This window comes from Aptenodytes patagonicus, chromosome 5 (genome assembly GCF_965638725.1).
Source record: "Aptenodytes patagonicus chromosome 5, bAptPat1.pri.cur, whole genome shotgun sequence".
NCBI classification, from domain to species: domain Eukaryota; kingdom Metazoa; phylum Chordata; class Aves; order Sphenisciformes; family Spheniscidae; genus Aptenodytes; species Aptenodytes patagonicus.
In genome coordinates this window covers 37,155,396-37,175,560 of record NC_134953.1, presented here as the reverse complement: position 1 = coordinate 37,175,560, position 20,165 = coordinate 37,155,396, and the positions used below count along the sequence as shown (strand labels likewise).

General features: G+C 35.7%; 2 protein-coding genes across 4 annotated transcripts in view; one reads left to right on the top strand and one right to left on the bottom strand.

Moving 5' to 3' along the window:
• Window positions 1–20,165, top strand: part of CTNNA3 (catenin alpha 3) — a 582,319-nt gene that overhangs the window by 160,018 nt on the left and 402,136 nt on the right. The window lies entirely within an intron of this gene.
• Window positions 16,704–20,165, bottom strand: part of LRRTM3 (leucine rich repeat transmembrane neuronal 3) — a 90,716-nt gene continuing 87,254 nt past the window's right edge. For both annotated transcript variants that reach the window (XM_076339366.1, XM_076339365.1), the window contains one exon: window positions 16,704–18,425. In XM_076339366.1, the coding sequence (XP_076195481.1) occupies window positions 18,216–18,425 (210 nt within the window). In that variant the 3' untranslated portion in view covers window positions 16,704–18,215. The remainder of the gene's footprint in view (window positions 18,426–20,165) is intronic.

The following is a 20,165-nucleotide window of genomic DNA, read 5'->3' as shown; positions in this document are numbered from 1 at the left end:
AGCAGGAACCTTTTTGGTTTGGTAATGATGTTTCCAGTCTACTGTTTGGAATAATAAGGAAGAGAAATAGATGAAAACTTTGCAAAGTTCCAGTGGAAAGTGTGCACTAAATGAAACCCAACAATGGCTAGGTAAAGGAATCATGAAATGCTATAGGACAACTTGTAGTCATTTTTTAAGGAGGCAAGTTCATAATGACATTTTTGATCCTTGCTACAATTGGCTAGGAAACAGAGTTTTTATTTGTTGGCTTTCAAGTTATTGGAAAACTTCTTGGTTCTAATTTGAAAAAAAGAGGCCAAATAATCTTCTGGATTCTGCCAGCCACCTCCTGTGTCCAACTGTGCGTACATTAAAGCAAGATTTCGAGATGAAATACACTGGGATGTCTTAGGTGATGCTGACTGATACTGCCAAGATTATTATTAGTTTTATACCTGTCCACTCCTGAACAGCTGTAGACCAATTGACCAGATTGTTGAGTTGAGAGATGAAGTATTATTCTAGATCCCAATGGGAAACCAGAGTGCTGTTGCATGTGAGTGAACATGCAAAATCTGAATAAACCCCAGGTAAGGCTGCCAGGTTCTTAGGCTGTTTGGCTCCTTAGTTGTTGTGATCCTCAGAACACCTGCCTCTCTGAGCTGTAAGAACAGAATTTTTGTAGAGCAAGACTACTCAGGGACTGGTACCTCCAAGTTCTTCCTAGAACAGACTGGGAGCAACAGATCTGAAACTTTCAGATTTTGGTTCCAAGGCCATCTTGCAGAGCTGGCAGGGCATATGCCTCTGTTTTGTCACAAGATCTGTTGTGCTTGCTCTATTTCCATGGAATATTCTGTTTTTGATAAACCGGCAAAATTCAATAGAAGAAAGATTCCTCTGGAGATTTTCCAGTTAGCTGTATTTCTGATGCTGTGCTTCGATTCTTGCTATGTTTGTTTTCTAGTTAGTCTGTAGCATTGTCAATGCCATTTTAAATGTTTGATAGAATTGTAAGCAAGTAGTAAGCCCTCTGACTACTTAATCTTGTCTCTGTAGCTTTCATCAATATCAACTTAATCATTGAAACTATTAGTTAAACTACAATCATATAATATTTTAGGTTATCGGAGACATCTGACATCTGGTGATACTCCCTGCTCAAAGAACAGCCCACTACCAAGTTAGATAAGGTTGCTCAGGGCCATGTTCGGTCAGGTCAGATTTCTAAGGATGCGCTCTCTGGGTGCCTATTCCAGTGTTCTATCATCCTCATTATGAAGCAGTTTTTTCCCCTCTATCTCATCAGAGTTTCCCTTTTCCCTTTCATTCTTAATGCATGTCTTAAGCCTCAGGTTGCACCCATAGAGATGTTCTCATCAGAGAACTTCCTTCCTAACACCTGTTAGTTCTTGCAGCTAATTTCTCGTTAGAAAGCTTAGAGGAGTTTTTCCTCCCTGAATTTTTTCTAGTTTTCACTTCCATAAAGAAATAATGCTTATTTTAATGAAGAAACATGAGCCTGTTTCACTTTCTTGCATATATCAACACCTCTTTTTAGATTAACAGCTCTTTCTCTCAGAAACAGCAGAGGCCTCCTGCCTCCTTTCACCTGTTTTTGTGCCTCACTGATTTGTTTCAGTATGAAATGTGTTTTATGCTAGTCTATATGTTCTGCATGTATCTGTAGATTGTAATTGGCTCTTGGTTGAGACAAAAAATAAAAATGCAATTAGCCAGGCTGGGGAAACTGGGTTTTCCAGAAACACACCGTAACTGAATGGCATGTGGGTTGTGTATGAGATACATGATGGCAGTTTCCAAGGATGAGGTTAAATAAGTAGGCAGATGACATTCCCTTGAACATACATTTAAAAAAAAGAAGAAAATAAAACGAAAGGTAAATTTTATTAGTAGGAATATAATTTGCAACATGGGGAGGAGGTGACCCTACTCTTAACACTGGTGAGAACAGAGGTGAATTGGGTGATGTAATTCAGGCTTCTGTATATTCATAGACATTGCCAAAGAGTTTGGCTCTTCCATGTCTGGAGCACAAGTGATGTTTGGCAAAGGTCAGATATTCAAGTTATTTGCCTGGCATTTATTTAGATACAGCTCTGGTGGAATATGACTACAAACCCAAATAGTTATTGCAACTTAAATAAGATAGGGAGGTTGAAAAAATAACCAGGAGGAGCATTTCTAGATTTTTGTTTTGACCACTAATTCAGGGTGGAAGTTTCAATTTTTTTATTCTCTAGTTTATTATTGTAGTGAAGAGTCTGTTTATATCTATGATATAGATTTATAGGCCAGCCTGTAAATCTGGAATAATGTATTGCTTGCAAACAGCCAGAATATGATCCTGTCCTTGGTATTCCCTCTGGCTGGTGGCAAGAGTGAATCTTCAGTGACAGGAGGAAGTAGATGAGGAGGAGTTTGGAAATAGTGTCATGGGATTGCTGTGAGATCTAGCTCCGTGCTTAGGACAACCTTATAACATAGTGCTCCTGTGGGAGTACTGGAAAACCATTTCCGCCATCTGTCTATGAAGGTCCTACCTTCCCCTCAGTTCTGTAAGGCCTGGCTGTTGGCTAGATGAAGATTTTTGTATGTGGTTTCTAGGTCAGAATGGCTGTTTGCTCCTTTGTCCAAATAACAAACATTCTATTGCAAAAATAATACAGCAAGGCACACTCCAACAAGTTTTTGTATAGAATCAAAGACTTTTTTTCTGTTAAAAGAAATAAGTAACTAATGAATTTTAATAGTGAAGAAGAGGGTGGGAATCTGAACATTGGAAGTAATTTAGTCAAAAATACTATGAGAAAATAAGAAACATGCTTCTAAAGATTACAAGTGAAACAGCAAAATCATTCATTAAAAAAGATTGCAATAAAGACAAGGGATTCAAAAGAAGGTAGAGGGTAGAAGCTATTTTAAAACGCAAGAGCAAACTTCCGGAAAAGTGGAAAGTGTAGAAAGAGACCAACTTGCCTGCATCAGGAGCTTCTTAGTGACTGGAAAATAAAATAGAGATGCAGTGTAAATAAAAAGACAAGCATTGATTGTGGACACAGCCAAAAAAGCTGTGGCACAGAATGTGTTAAAACCAGTAGAAGTTGCATAGGCAAGAAGAAAAGTTTCTACTAATCCACTATTAATAAGAGGAACTAAGAAGGAAAGTAAAGACCTTTCTAAATGGGGAACAGTAACTCAAAAATATTATGATTTTTCTGCCTGCTTCAGGCTTCATGTAAATAGTTAGCTGGGAATAAGTGCTTAATGCAGTTAACAAGACGAAGTGATATACGTGCCAGAAAGAGTTTAAAGAATATTTAAGAAAGGAGTTTCTGAACCATTGCCCTTGATTGTAAAAAACAGTGAGGAATGAGTATTTGCAAGTAATAGAAAAGCAAAACTTATCTTAAAACTAGGGAATTTATAGAACAGTCCCTGTAACTTGGATAACCAGGAAGAAGCTGCAGGAACTCCTTAAATGTTCATTTCCTAAAAATCTTCAGGATAAGAAGGTGGTGATAAACAACGAGCGTGAATTTTCAAAATACGTTTTGGCAAATGCATCTAGTTCTTTAACAGAAGAGCTGGCTAATTGTTAAAAGGAAAGTAGTAAACGTGATGTAACTTTGCACACGGCGTTTCACACTGAGAGGAGGACACTTTCATAAGCAAACTTGAGAAGCATAGTTAACTTAGTATTAAGGGAAAATACAGCTCACTGAAAAATAATGTTCCTAGTGAATTGTTATTTATACTATTGCAGGTCAACTTGGGATAGTTTAAAAAAGTTGATCCTGCAAGGACTGGCCTGGGTCCACATATATTACATGTTTTCATTAATAAGGTGGCTGAGGGAATGAAGAGTGGACTTATTGAGGGTTTGAATGATGCTACCCTGGTAAGAGTTCTAAGTATTTTATAGGACAGTAAAAGTATTCCCCCCCCCCCCTTTTTTTTTTTTAAATTTGGAGAAATGGCCTAAAATCTGCAAGTTGAAATGACAAGTGCAAATGATTACCCTTGGAAAGAAGTCAGCTGTATAAATAAAAATGCAGGATTGCTGGCTTTGCAGTGGTACTGTTCATAAGGCATTGGGAGCTGTAGAGAATTAGAGATGAAATAAACTGCCAGTAGGGCTCAGCTCAGTATGTACTTTTGGGCATCACAGTTTAAGAATAGCACGGACTGATAGGAACGAAATGAAGCAAGGATTTTAGAACATATAAGAAGTAAGAAGAAGCTGACTTAACTGAGTTGTGTAACTTAGAAAGGAAAAGATGGAGGAGAAGAGGAACACAACAGTGTTGTCAAATATGGAAGAGGTTTTCATAAGGTGTATGTCGTTAAGTTATTCTCCATATCTGTTAAAAGACAGACAAATGTAATTGGCAAAAGGCAAAATGTGTGCAATGTTAGGTTTAAACAATCAACCATATAGATGAGTAAACACTGGAACAGGTTACCTTGGGGGGCTGTAGAGATTCGCTTATGGACACAGTTAAAGACTGGTTAGACAAACATCTGTTTGGGCAGCTCTAGGAACATCTGTGCTGTTTCAGAGTGGTCAGAGTGGAAAAAGTGACCGTGAGGTTCCTTCTAGCCCCACTGATTATTGGCTTACATTTTTATTAAAGTAATATTCCCAGTCTTCACTGTGCATTTTCTTAGTACAAATTGTTTTTTTCCCAGATTAGTGTAGAATTGTAGTGGTGAATGCTTTTCATATGCAGTGATCAAAACTGGACTGAGATTTGGTGGGGCTTTTATACTTCTGGGTTATCTACAGATAATAATCTGTCCCTTCTACAATTTTGTCTTCAGTATCTGGGGAAGGCTGGATATACAAATGAAGCTATTAATAGTTGTATGCATACTAAGAGTCTTATTTCCTCATGAGCTGTTTGCATGAAAGTAGTACATTTAACAGTGATTCAGCTATCATATCAGCAGGATTTTTTTTTTTCCCCTGCCAAATTTATAGCTACATTAGAAAGATTTATCGAAATTTAGTATTTTAGAATCTACCTAACAATTTTACATCCTATAATCTGTTCATGAACTGGAACTCAAATACAAAAAATAGAAGATTGGAATTTTGCTGTACAATATTAAAACTTTAGTGACCAAATTGCATTTGTGTAATGTAATATGTGAGCTGTTCTCTCATATTAACTTTTTTCTCTGAAGAAAGTTGATATGCACTGTAAAAAAACAACCAAGCAAGCAAGCAAGCAACCAACCAAATCTTTCTAGAATTTGGTTGTATGGCAGAAATCCACAATAATTTCCCAGTGTTAATTTAAAATTTAATAAATAATATTTAATATTTAACATTACTCTTTGTACTTACTGTTACTTTTAATATTAATTATTTTAATAACTATTTAATAATTTAGGAAATGTCAATATCATTGTTCTTAGTGCTTTTATGTAAGAGGGAATATCACTTTGCTTTCTTTTGACTCTGGTTGGAGGAGTGATTTACCTAACATTTTGTTGGGCAGATGAAACTTTGCCTAACCTGTTAGCAGGGAAACCGCCAGCTTGACAGGCCAGGCATGATTGTGTTGTTAAATGTTTATGCTCTCAGTGTATTCTGTGTGCACTTCATACCGTGCTATTTTAAAAAACAGGATGCATTGACCTACCTGTTCTGGTTGCTGCACTTTGGATTCGAGGGAGCTCTGCAAGGTCCTGGAGGCTACTCCTGCCTTTGGAGTGTGCACAGGTGAGGAAACTTCCTGGAGCACGGAGTGGGCTGGGGTACACCTGGGAGGCAGGAGGCTGCCCCAGGCCTGCATGTCCACAGGGAGTGGACCTCCAGCCAAGCCTCACCTGAAATTTGGAGGGAGGAAATTTTCCCAAGGTCCTAGAGGAGGCTTTCTAAGATTGCTGCAAGCCAGGAAGCTGCTGCAAGGTGTTGGACGAGGAAGCAAGAAAGGAGTAAGCTACCCACTGTGTCAGGATACAGATGAGGGGGAGGTAACCATTTTCATATGTTTTGGGTCACTTGGCCATCTGAGCTTTCTTTCTCAGATAGTTACTGTCTTCAACTTTATAATCTTTCTGTTCTAATAAACAGAAAGCTATAGTAAACATAGCTTTAGAGATTGAGTGTGCTTCTGTTACAATCACGTGAAAGAAAAAGCTGGTCCTGTTCCACCCCAGGACCCTGTCACACTGTACCTTTTTCTGAAATCTGGTATGCCAAATGAGCAGAAAATTTGTGAGGGTGATGATGTGATTTTGTGTGACTAATTGCAGTGCTACCCTCTTCATGAACTTTTGACAAATGTCAGGTAGATTTCTTGTAGAAAAGCTGTTCGTGAAAGCATGTCTGCAAAAACAGCACCATGAAAACTGGAGCATGGCACTGTGTTGGGTATGTTGAAGATGTGACTTCTGTTGTCTGCTGAAAGGTCCTTTTATAGTAACTAGTTGATATTTCACTGACTGGAATATAAGAACAACCCAGAATATGTATTTGCTTTTTGTTGGGCAGAAATCATGTAAATATAAGACATGAGAGAGCTTTGCAATTTTTCCAGAATTTTTACTGGAGCTATAGGTACAAACTGATGGATTTATTCTGGAATAGATTGTAGTTTGTTCATCTGCTCTAGTTGAAGCAGCTTTTTTTTTTCTGTAATTGGGTTTGGTGGTTATAAAGGAAGAATGACTTATCTGGTGAACTGACTTTTTTACAATAAGCTTGAGAATCTAAAAACATACTATCAAATGTCACTATTTTATGTGATATGTTTCACAGTTTAAAACACAAATTTTTTCCAGAGTTGAAATTAGAATTGCTGACAGTAAGGAAGTAAAAATGATTGATGGACTGTTTACACTTGACCAGCTCCTAATGAATTCTCACTCAATATCTTGTTAGCTTGTGCTGAAGTAATATGTATGGCAACCTAGAAAATAGCCTGAAGTTCCTAAAACTACAAAGAAGAAAAATTTAAGTTATTCTGACACTTTTGATCTATGAGCTGTGATATAAGTTGTGACTTTTGATGTTCTGAGATAATGTGATTGATAAGTATAACATTTGTTATTCGATTGTTTGCTCTTTACTGAATGTTACTGTATGTTATATTTTGGCTCAGAGGGAGGGAGAAAGGTCGCGTATTTTCCTTGTTGGCCCCTGTAGCCTTTGTTCTGGTGGAGCTTTCCAGAAGGGAGGGAGAATGCACTTCCTTTGAGAACAGCTGAGTGTGCTCAGCTGAGAGAAATTTCTGGAGCTTCCTAAGCTAGGGACTGGTATCTCTTAGAGGAGACTTTAGAGAAAGAAGGTAATATTTCTGTGGATCCTAAGGGAGTTTTGTAAAGTTATTGCATCTCAAACCCCCCCCCACCGAGAATGCTTAGCCTGAGAACAAGCTTGTAGGAAAGGAAGGGTACATGATGAGCAAGGGAGGGATTGGCTGACTAAAACTTCGATTTTTAGTTTCTTTTATCCAGCAGGACAGCTTTTTCGCTCTTTCGGAATTGTGTTGCAGTAAAGCATAGCTTTGATTCAGTGTCTTTTTGATTCTCTTAAAGAGAAGGTGGAGGAGGTTCTGGTCAAGAGGGGGGCAGTCTCTGGGAGGTTCCTAATAGCCACTTCTCAGTGACACATAAAATTTAAATTCTTAAGTCACTATATGGATGTGTTGGTTTTTTCAGTGTGAGAAGGATGGAGTTACCCTCTCATCAAATATTCTTTCAAGTATAGGAAATATCTCAGGAGGTTGCAGGTGAGTATTTAATTATGAGATTAGCTAGTGTGTTGTGGCTATTGCCTATGTCAAACTGTGCTACATAAAACACTCATTCTTATCTCCATTGCTGACTCCTGACTGTCATCTGTAGAAGTGCAAAAATCCCACTACTTTAAAAGGTCAAATCCTCTAAAACCAATGGTGGAACTTCAACTGACTTTAATGGAGCAAGAATATCATCTTGTTTCAAGGAGTTAAGCTCAGCTCTGTGGATATAAAGGAAAACTGTGTAGCATCTGGTAAAAATAAGAGGGTGTGAGGGGGAGAAGGGGGTCTTATTAATTTTTAAAAAAGTGTTGTCTGTGTTGAATGTTTCATGCTGTGCTTTGTGTTGTTGCCTATATTGCCAGACACCCATGTTTATTGTAGTGTCTTACAACCATTCCTTGAAAAATATACTTAGTATTTTTGTTAAAATACAGTCCTGGTTATATCTCTTTTTTTATTGGAATTGTGCTGTGTTTTTGATGTTTTGACTTTCTGTCTATTGCAGTTTGGCTATTACTTTCTTTTTTTATTGACGTTCATGGTGCAAGATAGAAGAATTTCTGCAAAGCAGAAGAAAGAAATTGCAGTTTGACCTACTCTTTAAGCTAAGCAAATTAGTAAAAGAAAAAATGTTGAAAAATAGTGTGAATTCATCCTGTTTTCCTCACGCATCTTTTATCGGTATTTTGTGGCAGCCGAAATTTCTGACCAGGACTAGATTCTGTATGTCTCTTTTGGCCTCAGACTGCATGTTATTATTCAGAGTATGCCATTCCTCCTTGTAGGAAGCCTTATTACCCACAGGCAAATGTAATCTATCATCTTTTCCTTCAACAATTCCCCTTTTCCCTCTACCCCAAAAGAAATCAGAAAAGATTTATAAGGTTCTGCAGCCCACAAAGCTAATAATAAAAAATAAATAAAAAATTATCCTTAAATCAAGTTTATTTGATTGCAAAGCTCTTATTTTTATAAGAATTATGGGAGCAGAGTATTTTACGGTTTTTGGTGTGCTTTTACTAAAGGTGAAAAATGCATTTTTTTAAAACTAATTCTTTTGAGATTTATTGCTGCAAAGTAAAAGCCCTTTTTGTCAGAAGAAAAATAATGGATCTACCTTGAGATGTCCAAACAGAATGAAGTATTCAAGCTGAAAATATAACATCAGTTCAGATAGTATTGTCTTAATATAGATATTGTGTTACTATCCTATCCTTCTGACGTAACATAACATCTTATTCACCTATTTTTACTGCCATGGCAGGTGAGGTAGACAGCTTGTTGAATCTAGGTGTCGTCATGTTCACTCCCCTTCCCCAGAGGATTAAATCTGATTTGGGACCAGCTTGATTTGTGCCTTCCCATTTTCATTACTTCCTGTTTACTTGCTTATCTTAATCTGTTACTGTAATGACCAGTTACACAGTTTTGTCAAGTCCTTCATAGTTGAACCGTTTTAGTCTTCCTGTTACGTCTGCTTCTCTTACTGTTTTCTCTCCTTTCTTTCTCCATTTTACACATCTACCCCTTTTTCTGTATAGACAGAATTAATTTTTTTCCTAGTAGGATGTATTTCCTGAAGTTTGTCGTATAGGAGAAGATGTTTTTCATTGAAATGCTGATTAATTTTTGGACAACTTTAATGGAGATACTGGCTTTGTGTGAGAAATAACTGTAAGGATCTCAAGAGCTGTTATTGGTAGTTAGCACATTCCACCCTCATTCTTAATTGCTGGTTTGCTTATTTATCTCTTCAGCCAGACAGTAAACTTATAAAGCAACTCATACTATTTCAGCTTAGTTGACCTGTTGATACTACAATAGATATGTTAAAGATTTTCCTTTTACAATGCTTGCTTAGTTTTTTTAATTATTTTCCAATGTTACCTTTATAACTGAGAGTCTTGAAAACTGTGGTGTTAATGGAAAAATATAAAGCATAGCAGACCTCTGCTTTTGATATGCAGCATCATGTCCTCATTGCCCCATGTAATTGAATTAATTTTCATATAAGCAATATTTTGGTGTCCTTACGTATATTATTATTTGTTTATATATTTTTAAATTATTCTGTCTTTGATTTACTTTTCCACTTCCCTTGGTTTCCCTAAAGTCCTCTTAGGTGAAACAGGTCGTTAGCAGTAAGTTATTTTTAACATAAAAGCACTTGATTGAGGCTCTAATGTAGAGTTATTTATTTGCCTCCCAGAGCAGTTAGAGAATAGAGATTTAAATGTTTGCATATGTGGGCCTTGTCTTCTTTTTCTCTGTGGTCAGTTACTCCTTTTAGTTCATGCATATAAGGCCAGCTTTTTTATCCCTCTTAATGATTTACATTTGGATACTGTCTTACTGATTACTCATATATACAGAAGATATTTAGTGCTAGAGAAAATGGAAATAAAACATTTTTCATCTGGGAGGAAGCCAGAAGCCTTTTTTGTTATCGGTGTGTATTCAGTCCAGACAAATTTAATCCTTCTCATCTCCTATTTTATTTAGTGCCTTATTAGCTTGTACCTCCTTTTAAAAACCAGCCTTAAATATCTTCTATTCTAGCTCCATATAATTTTTAAGAATACATTTTTTTGTTCCTGCAGCATAACTGAGTTGCATCTGTGATGTTTATATCCCCTTTCTTTACCTCGTCTGAGGAGTAACACTGAATTATCTCTGTATTTAAATTACTTCAAGTTTTAGCTAGCAATGTGAGTGTTTTATTTCAGTATCTATTGTATTTTTGTGGTATTAGCAATGCCCCTGCATAAATTTCCCCCCCTCTGAATTTTGTAAAAGAAAAACTTAAACACAAAGTCTTACAATAAGCCATTAACACTTATTTCTGGAAGCACAAATTACTTCATTCTTTTTCTAAGAATAATTTTGGGTTTTAGTAAGATACTTGCATATTAAATGAAGGAATCTTAGAATATAATTTAGCAGTATAAATGATCTGAAATCAGTTCTTAATTTCAGTGGGTTTCTTAATTTCTTTGCTAAAGAAAAGGTGGAACTTCAAAAATCCTGAGGCAAAATGCATGCAGGTAGGGAAGAAAAGAATGAGCAAGTGCCAAAGCTTGTGAATATGGGAGAAGAGACTGGCAGTGATTTACATTTGAGTTGTCATTTTAAATTTAAACCATGTGACTGATCCTGTAGTGCGGAACAGAGGCAGATCTTTATGCCTGTTTGGGATCCAGGTATCCTAAGTGAGATTCTTTGTAGATTCAAGGAGTTATTCAAAGAAATAAATGGAAGAAAGCTTCAGGGGAAAAGTAGCATAGAAATAGCTATATTTAAGCCAGACAGTAGACAGGATTATGAATCCCATTTTACCAATCTTACAAATCATAACGTCTTAAAAATGGAAATAGAAATTTAATCAATAATGCTTATTCCGAATCAGGTTCACTAACTCCATTCCTATTTAAGTATTTAATTTTAAAAGATTTAAAAAAAAAAAAAAATGTACCGGTCATCTTCACAAGCAGTGCATCTGTCTTTCTGAAAGCTCACATTTTGGAAAATATCTTACTTTCTTCTCTTAAAACATCATGAGACTTCCAGTCAGTAGTAACCTGTATGGCATTTTTCAAGGTGGCTGTGGCATGTATTGGTGTAGACCTCCAACAGCTACAAGTAGCAATTAGGTTAGGCATAAGGAAAAATATTCTAATAGCAAGAGTAGTTAAGCATGGATACTGATTGATGTAGATACTGTGTTCCCCAGAGACTGAAGGTTTTTTAAGAAGTTAGAGAAGCATCTATCATAGTAAAGTTGATTTTGCTTTTAGATGGGGAGGACATCATGTTCACCCCTTCCAGTTCCACTTTTAAAGTTTGTGTTGTAATCACTTGATGAAAGTGGAATTAGGACAACTTATACCAACCTCTATTAATCATACGTATTCAAGGCTTTAGGGTGCAAAGAGACAAAAAAAACCCCAAAACAAAGACCAGCAACACCTTGTGTAGTGGTAGAACGAAAAAAAAGGTTGATTTTTATTAGCATGTTATAGCATTAGCATATTTATATTTGCAAGATCTAGTGGTGAAGTAAAAGGCACTTGAGTCAGACAAGCTTTAGCGTGTGCTCAGTAGGCAGCAAACCTGTTCAGCTCTGGAGATGGATACCTGAAAGGCATTTAACACTGTTTTTTTTTCCCTCCAGTAGCGCAGCCTGAATATTTTTTTTTTTTTTGCTTCTGGCATTCTCAATTGTGACAGTTAGAACTTGGAGAAAGGCAAGTTGCAGAAGTATAAGGAAAAGAAATATGAACTCTCTAGATAATGCTAAAACAGAAGACAAGAAAAAAAAAATCTTCTTCACGAATCTTATTTGCATATTCAGGTATACCATTGATAGGTGTATTTTTTCCTTTCCTGAAAATGAGAATAAGGCTTTTGGATAGTGAAGTCTAGCCTAATTGTGTGAGTTTACAAGTTATTTAAAAATAAAGTTACCAACAGCAAGACGTAGAAGGGAGGTGCATCATCATTACTAGAAAAATAAATCAGTTTCATTATTTCTTTTGAAAGAATAAATGACAACAAAATGTATTCAATATGAATGGTTCAGTTAATGGCTTTCCATGCCTCATTTATGACACACTCTTGTATAAAACTACTGAAATTATTGAAGAGCAGAGTGCTGGAGGGACACATTGTTTTCTTTTAATGAGTATTCTCATCCCTAGTTGATGAGTTTTTGTTCTCTAAGCAGCACAAAATTAGTATATACGATGTTTAAATTATTTGGCTTTGAATTATGTTTCATTGGTGCAATCACTTTATGATTAGATTGTAGATAGAACTATTGCTGAATTGCATCCACCTTAAAAGCCTATTTCTTATGGAATACAAAGTGGAAGGTACTCCCTATGACAGTTGGAAAAAACCATATTCTTATATAACTGAACACTTTTAATTCCTTTAGTGTTTATTACAATAACATCCATCCTGTTTATGTCAGTTGACCTAAGGCAATTAATAAGGCAATCATCAAACATTAATGTTAATCCAAAGAAATTCCATACTAATGCAACATTAATTAATGCTCGCTTGTTACATGTGTCATGTCTATAGTGGTGACACTATTATGAATGTATTACAGCTTTAATGTAACAGGACTGGGTGTAATGAATTCCATGTTGCAGGCTCATTTGCTATTACATAGCAGGTGCTCCTTTGTAGTTAACCATCTAAAGAGACAGTTTTAAGAATGAGTTATTTACATGCAAAATTGATCTTGATAAAGTAGAATATAAGCTCCATGCCATGGGGGATTTTCACAGTTGTACACGCTGCACTTCAGCTTACATAAAAATTCTTGGCAAGGTTCTAGTGGCAAAATGTTAATTCCTTAGGTGTTCATTAAAGTAACGTTAATCATGAACTCTGATGATGTTCACGTTGATTTATTCTGAAACTTTATAATTAAAATTAATCAGATTCTATAATTAGGTAGAGCAGGAAAATGGCATTTGGCCTTGTTACTTTATAATAGAACTATTAATTCACTTAAATGTTAGAATTTTTTGAGGAATTTAATGAACATCTGCTTTTAAATATGGATCATACAGTGAAACTTGTATCTAATAAGAGGGTCGTGTGTGTCTTTCTGTGTTGAAAAGTGTTTTGCAATACTTTGTGAGAAACAGGCTTATTTTTTGTTTACCACTGTGGTGGACTTGAGAAAGCTGAAAAGACATTCTGCTTTCTGGTGAGCTGAATCTTGATTTTAAGAACCCCCCCAAGGGAAATCTGATAATTAAATCTACAGGGTTTCAGATAATATCTGTACTTTAGATGACTGGATGGATGTTATTCAAGCTACCTGGAAGTCATCAGTCTGTCATTATTAATTACGTGATAATCATATTTCTGTGTCAAAAATGGAAGTGAAAAGTGTTATTATTATACTACTCCATCATTCATTTCTACTAGAACAAAGAAAAGAGGCAGCTTTTCTTGTCAAATTAAATTTACTTTCTGCAGGACTTGTGAGTGTTACAAATTTATATGGCTTCAAAGAAGCCGTGTACACATTCAAAGAGGGACTATTAAGATACCACATTTTGCTCAGTAAGTCCCTGACCTACAAATTGTTGGGGACTGTAGGGGCATTCTGGGGAAATACTGCTGTGTGCTTGCCCCATTCTTCAGTTCTTCTTTGGGTTTCATCTTTCAGCTGCTGTTCGAGACAGGTTATCAAGCCTAGATGTACCTTTGGTCTGACCAAGTAAAACCATTATTATATTAATTTATAGATATTTATCCCTTTACTGGTAAGATTTGCTTTCAGGAAGCCCAAGCCCCTGAAACCCATGCAAAATTCTGGAGCAGAAAGATCTTTCCCTCAAGAGAGGACGATCAGGCTAGAGAATGTGAGTTGAACTGTTCTTTCCCACCTGTTCAACAGACTATTTCTGCTAGACCAGTTGGGAACTAAATACAGCTGCTTGTATTTGACACTATGCATGATCATGTAATTTGTTTACATTAACCATCTTTGAGTACCTACGTTGCTAATAAAGCAATTACCAGAATTTATTACAGTTCCATTGAGACTGGAATCCTGGCTTTATTTTTCTAGTCAGTGGTGTTGCCCTTGCAGTTTTGTTTTGTTTTGGTTTTTTTACCGTTCATGTTATGGTTTTTGCACAATTTCTGTTCTCTTGTCCAATCTGAGGATTGGAAATAACAATGAGAGATAAAAAATGCCTTGAGAGAGAAGGGGAGAAATTTGGTGGTCGTCAGTAAAGCAAGCTAGTACACAACTTCTGAGGCTGGTACGTTTTCTGTTTGTTGTATGTTGCCAAAAGAAGTCTGATATTTGCGATGTATCTCTGAAAACTGTGTATATATTTTTTTTTTTTTTGTTAGTGATAGCTCTCAGATCCCTTGCGAAAAGTTTGTACAATGCCTTATACTGCAAATTTTGATCACTTTTTAATTGAGTCATTTGCTTTCTTGTATAGATGTTATTTTGATGTTTGTTATTTTTTAATATGCTGTCTTGAGACATATGCAGTAATTTGTCAGATTAATCATTAATCTTCCTATATACCACCTTCTTTAGATAGGACCTCCATTCAGATACTTGTGCTCAATTTCCTAATGGGTGTTTTAACCCTGTAAATTGCTGTACAATCATGATCCAATGATGGATGGTGTGAATTGTTGCTTGTAGCTAGATTTTTTTTTTAAGTTGTCTGGGTTTTTTTATTGATAGAGGTTATACTCTCTATTAGTTTGTATTTTGCAAGCATAATGAATTCGCTCAGCTTTTTCTTGATAAAATCATCTACTAGGGTATGGTGGTGTCACTTAACTGTAAGACTGAGATTGGTGCTGTTGGCTACCTCTATTTCTGGTTTATGGATCTTATTGCAAAGGGAAATGATATATGAAAGTGACACTCTGTAAATAAATATTTGAACCCGTAGGCTCAGCCTACCTTCTTGCTAACTTGTAGCTTAGAAGACTGGGGCTTTATTAAGTGATACTGTTTTGTTTTGTCCACATAACTAGAGCATTTACTATTTCTGTGCACTCCAAGTCAGTATAGAGCTGGCAATAATCTGTTGGAAAGCAGGAGTACACACACTAACATAGGACCTTAGGAGTGAGTCCTTCTTTGGGTTAGCTTAACCTAGATTTTTTTCATGATACAGATTTTTTAGGGAAGGTACCTACCTGCCATCTAGTTTTCTTGAAGACATCTATCTTGTTGAGAATAGCAGATTTTGGGTTGATGTAGTCCATTAAAAAAGTGGTATCCAGTTATATGTATGGAAACCTATGTTTTAACACTCTAGATTTGGGGTGGGCATGTATTCCACTGCTGCTTTGGGCCCTGGGATGTTGTATCTGTCTTGCAGAGCACTGGAATGGCCCATTGGGGTTACAGAGAGCCTGGCACTACAAATGCCCAGGAAGTTGATTGTGATAGTATAGCAGACCTGTGAGGTGCAGAATCGCGGCTACTTCTGTGACCATGCTATTCTACCATTTGTCTCTTGATACATTGGTCTGAAACTACAAGTCTTTCAGGAGAGGTCCAAGACAAACCAGATTCGTTAATGTATGCTTCATTATTGAGGAAAAGAAACAAAAGGAGAAACGTTTGTGTGTACGTGAATATATACCTAGTTGTGCTTGTTGAACCAGATATGTCAAAAAGATTGTGTGTCTCTTGGCATAAGAAACTATTTTATCATGTTCCTTAGCCTAAGTTCATTAGAGTGTCTAACATTGAAAATATTCATGTTATACAGTTCTCCATAAATTAGAAGTACATGGAGCCTTTGAACATTTGTGCATTTTGAGTAACTGTATCAGTGCTAGGACCACGTTCACACACCATAAATATTTGAGGGCAGTGGGTCCAGGTAAAGAATAGGAAGGACAGAGTAAGAATAACAAATAATCTTTTGGGAGGATGGTATTTGATCCTAACAGCTCAGGCCTTCTATTATGACCAGAATGCCTAAACATTAAACCTTAAGAACAACTTTGAAATGAAGCAGTTAACTTCTTCCTGCAGTACAAAAGTCACTCGACTCCAGAATGACACCTGCATTTTTTGTTTCATTTTATAATTAGCAAAATGTATTTTCAAACTGTGCATAGTAAAATTCCAGCACTGCAGAAGATGACCAGAAATTCAAGAACCCATGTAGTAAATAAGAAACTGAAGTGTGGAGGTTTAAGATGAGTCTTAAAAAGACGAGTAATGTTTTGAATAGCAAATAATTTATGCAAAACATGTTACAAAATCTAGGATGCTAAATAAATAACCAGTACAATGTATTCTGTTTTGACACTTTGTTTCCACTTAAAAGATAGTGAATGCAGATTCATTTGTTAACAATATTTTGAAGCTATTTTTCATTATATTTGTTTTATATTTTGTACAAACAGTTGAACTGTAATTTTAAATTTCAGTCTTCTGCTTTGAAGCTACATGAAAATATGGTGGGATAAACATTCAGAAAAATAGATTTGTGGTTATATAATTTCTCTTTATTATAAAAAAGTTGCTTCACCATATGAAACTTTTTTCTCCTATATTTTGGAAGGCTCGTGTTCCCTTTTTATATTTCACCGAGTTGGCATGATATAATATATTTCTAATTTCTGTAATCTTTTATGATTACAACATGAGGGTAGTATTATAAAAGTTATTCTCATACAGTCTTGAGAAGTCTTAGAGATTTAAAACCGAACGATGGGATATAAGAATGCTTCAATCCAGATATTAAATGGTAGACAAATAAACAATGTAGTAATTGTTAAAGACTTAATACTACATTTTTTTTGTATTTAAAGGTTTTGTTTTTTTTTCTTAGCTTGATGTATCATAATGTTAAAGGACTATTAACCTTTACCATTTGGTCTGAATTACTATATTTTTCAGCAAAGTAGAGGTTTCTTACTTTTGAGTAACATCTTACATTCTAGGAGCAGTAGTATAACTCTAAGGGCTTGTTTCTGTTGCCACTTGTGTCAGCAAGGTATCTTTGACAGAAGTAGGTTTTGGGCCCATTTGTCTTTAAGTAGAAATACAAATGCCTGATTTGGCAGGCTATACTTTCACAGCAGAGTTTGTAAAGACAGCTGCCTATTGAAGTCTCCTGTCCGTATTGTCTTGCAGAACAGTGAGACTTTACAAAACATCATCAGCATCGGCTAACAGTTGCATACATAAACTTTGTTGTTAAAATATATCTGTTTATCATTACATTTTTCTGGTTTAGAAATCAGGCTGTATTTCAAGGCAACAGGTAAGTTTGAGGAGAATTGTTAATTTTTTTTTGATTTTCATTTATAAGAAAACTTGGCTGTGTATTTCAAGAATTTCTTAGAAGTCTGAACAGTTAAACCCTCCTTTTGGTTAATGCATTACTTCTGGAACAAGTAGATAAAATTCTACACATTAAACACGGTAAAAACGGTGCATATTCTGCAAAGGACAGAATTGTAGATTAAAGTTTTCTGGGCACAAAAGCAGTAACAAAATGATCCCTACGAAACAGAGTAACTTAATAACACGAGAAATAACTTTTGTTAATTTGAAACTTTAGAAACTGAAACTTGTAAATTAAGATGTAATTAAATTACGGTACTGTACATACCAGCTGTTCTTGGTAATTGAAACTTTACAATATGAAAAATACATTACATCTGTACAGTTTATACAGGTAGGTAGGATGAGTTTTGAAAAAGATTCACTTTAAGGGTCATACTCTGAAGTCAAAAAATACTGCACAACTTAACTAATTACAAATTGTAGACTTGAAACAATTAATATCTGTGTGATTCATTTTTAATTTGAACAGGGATCTTAGAATCCATAATATTATGTCTTCTCATTTCTGTCTATAACATTACATAGAATTTGGTTGCAGCCTCTGCTACAGGAAAAAAAAAGACAGCAAAAAAAAATCCCAGTTAAGCCAGCTGCTGACTGTGTTCCTTGATTCGTGCTGTTGTTGTTATTGTGCTCAGATCCAGATCAGTTTCTAAGTGTGTTTCCACTGTTTCTTCCTGGTTATTCGAGTCATAGGGCTTGTGAGCAAGCAGTTCATGATGTACTCCACAGTAACTTATTGTGGGCTGATCGTAGGCAAGAAATGTTGACACGTTCATAGACAATGGTATCTAGGGGAAAAACAAAGGTGAAAACCAGCCAGTTACCAAAAGACATAATCAAATTGTACTTGCCTGAATTTGATGTTGAAGAAACAGACTGTCTAAAAACATTGGCTAATGCCAAATACAGTGCTGCATGTAAAAAAATCTCTTCCTTCTCTCTATCCCTCTACCCCCTCCACTCCACCCAAACCCTCTTCTTTATTAAGGTGTTTTAAGCCTAACCACTACCACCTTTGATCTTGTGGCCCAGGGCTAGGTGTGTGCTTGAATGTGTTTGTGAGGATTAAGATGTTATTGAACTCAAATCATCTTTAGAATGTAATTAGCCTCTGCTAAAATCAATCTATCAGGGAGGAGAAAGAGGGGTGACTCAATTGGGGATATATGGAATATTTAAAATGAAATTTAAATGGCTTTTCAAGTTTAAGAGTGGTTAATGGATCTTGCTTGAATATATCAGTGGGTGTGATACCTTTGGTATGCTGTGAAATACTCACAGATGACACGTTTCCTATTGTTTATAGCATAAGCATCAATTTGAATCTAGCAGCTTTTAGTAAATATTGGACCGTGGTAGATGATAGCTTCATCCACTGTTATGCTATGGTAGCTCTGGAAGCTTCACTATTGCAGGTTTAATTCAAATACTTTAGGCTGAAAAGTTGTTAAATTTTTTACGGTTTTCTTGGGGATTTTGAACACGCTTCAGCATAGAATTATTTATAATACACTGTAGAATCAGAGGTGAAATTAATACAGATTTTTGAATGGTATGTATTTGTACTATTAGATTTATTTTTATATATATTAAGAGAATCGAAGGATGAAAAGGGTGACTGTATTGTAATGGCTGTGTGAGTCATGCGTTAAAGTATTTAAAAATCAGATTTCCAGTCCACTGTAAAACTAAAGAGAACAACTTTTATTCATGACTTTTATTGTTCTCTTGCTGTTATTTTGAAGACTGACTGAAATGTAATAAAACTAAATATGAAGACAGGTAATATTTAACAGCATTTTAATTTGAAATATGAAATAATACAAAACAAAACTGTTTCTCATTAGCACAACTGGTTGATGCATTTGGATGTCCCACCTGTACCTCTATATGCTCATGACAGCATGTTAGAAGTCCCATTATAAACACTGCTCATATGCTATGCAAAACATGGAGATAGACTGAAAAAGATAAGGAAATGGATGACTTTTCTACCTACATATGAGATATTGATAGCTCATAAAGAGCTAAATAACATTCAGCTTAGAAGATGGACGTAGGTAGCATATCATGTGATCACACTGTCTGAATCGGAAAAATGTCAGTTAAACCTGTGACAAAACTGTATCTTCATAGGATAGAATCAGAAAACCAGTGGAATGTATCTTTTTCTATCCTGACTCTTGTGTTTGAAAGATTTAAGGTTAAAGACACCATACTGTATTATAGGTGTCTGGTGATCTGTATCTTTTCACTCACAAAAATTCATGAGCTCTCTTTGCATTTCATGTAGCCACCTTGGGTGGTTTTTTGGGGGGCTTTTTTTGTTGTTTTTTTTTGTTTTGTTTTGTTTTGGGTTTTTTTTGTCCTCATGGATGAACACCTCAGGTTTTCTTAAAATAATGAAAAGACCTTACCTGAGGAAGAACTCTGGGATTTTAAATACATGCAATAAGAAGAAATGCTCCACATTTTTCCCCCTTTGTAAACACTAACAGTATCTTTTCTTAAACTATTGAACATTTCCT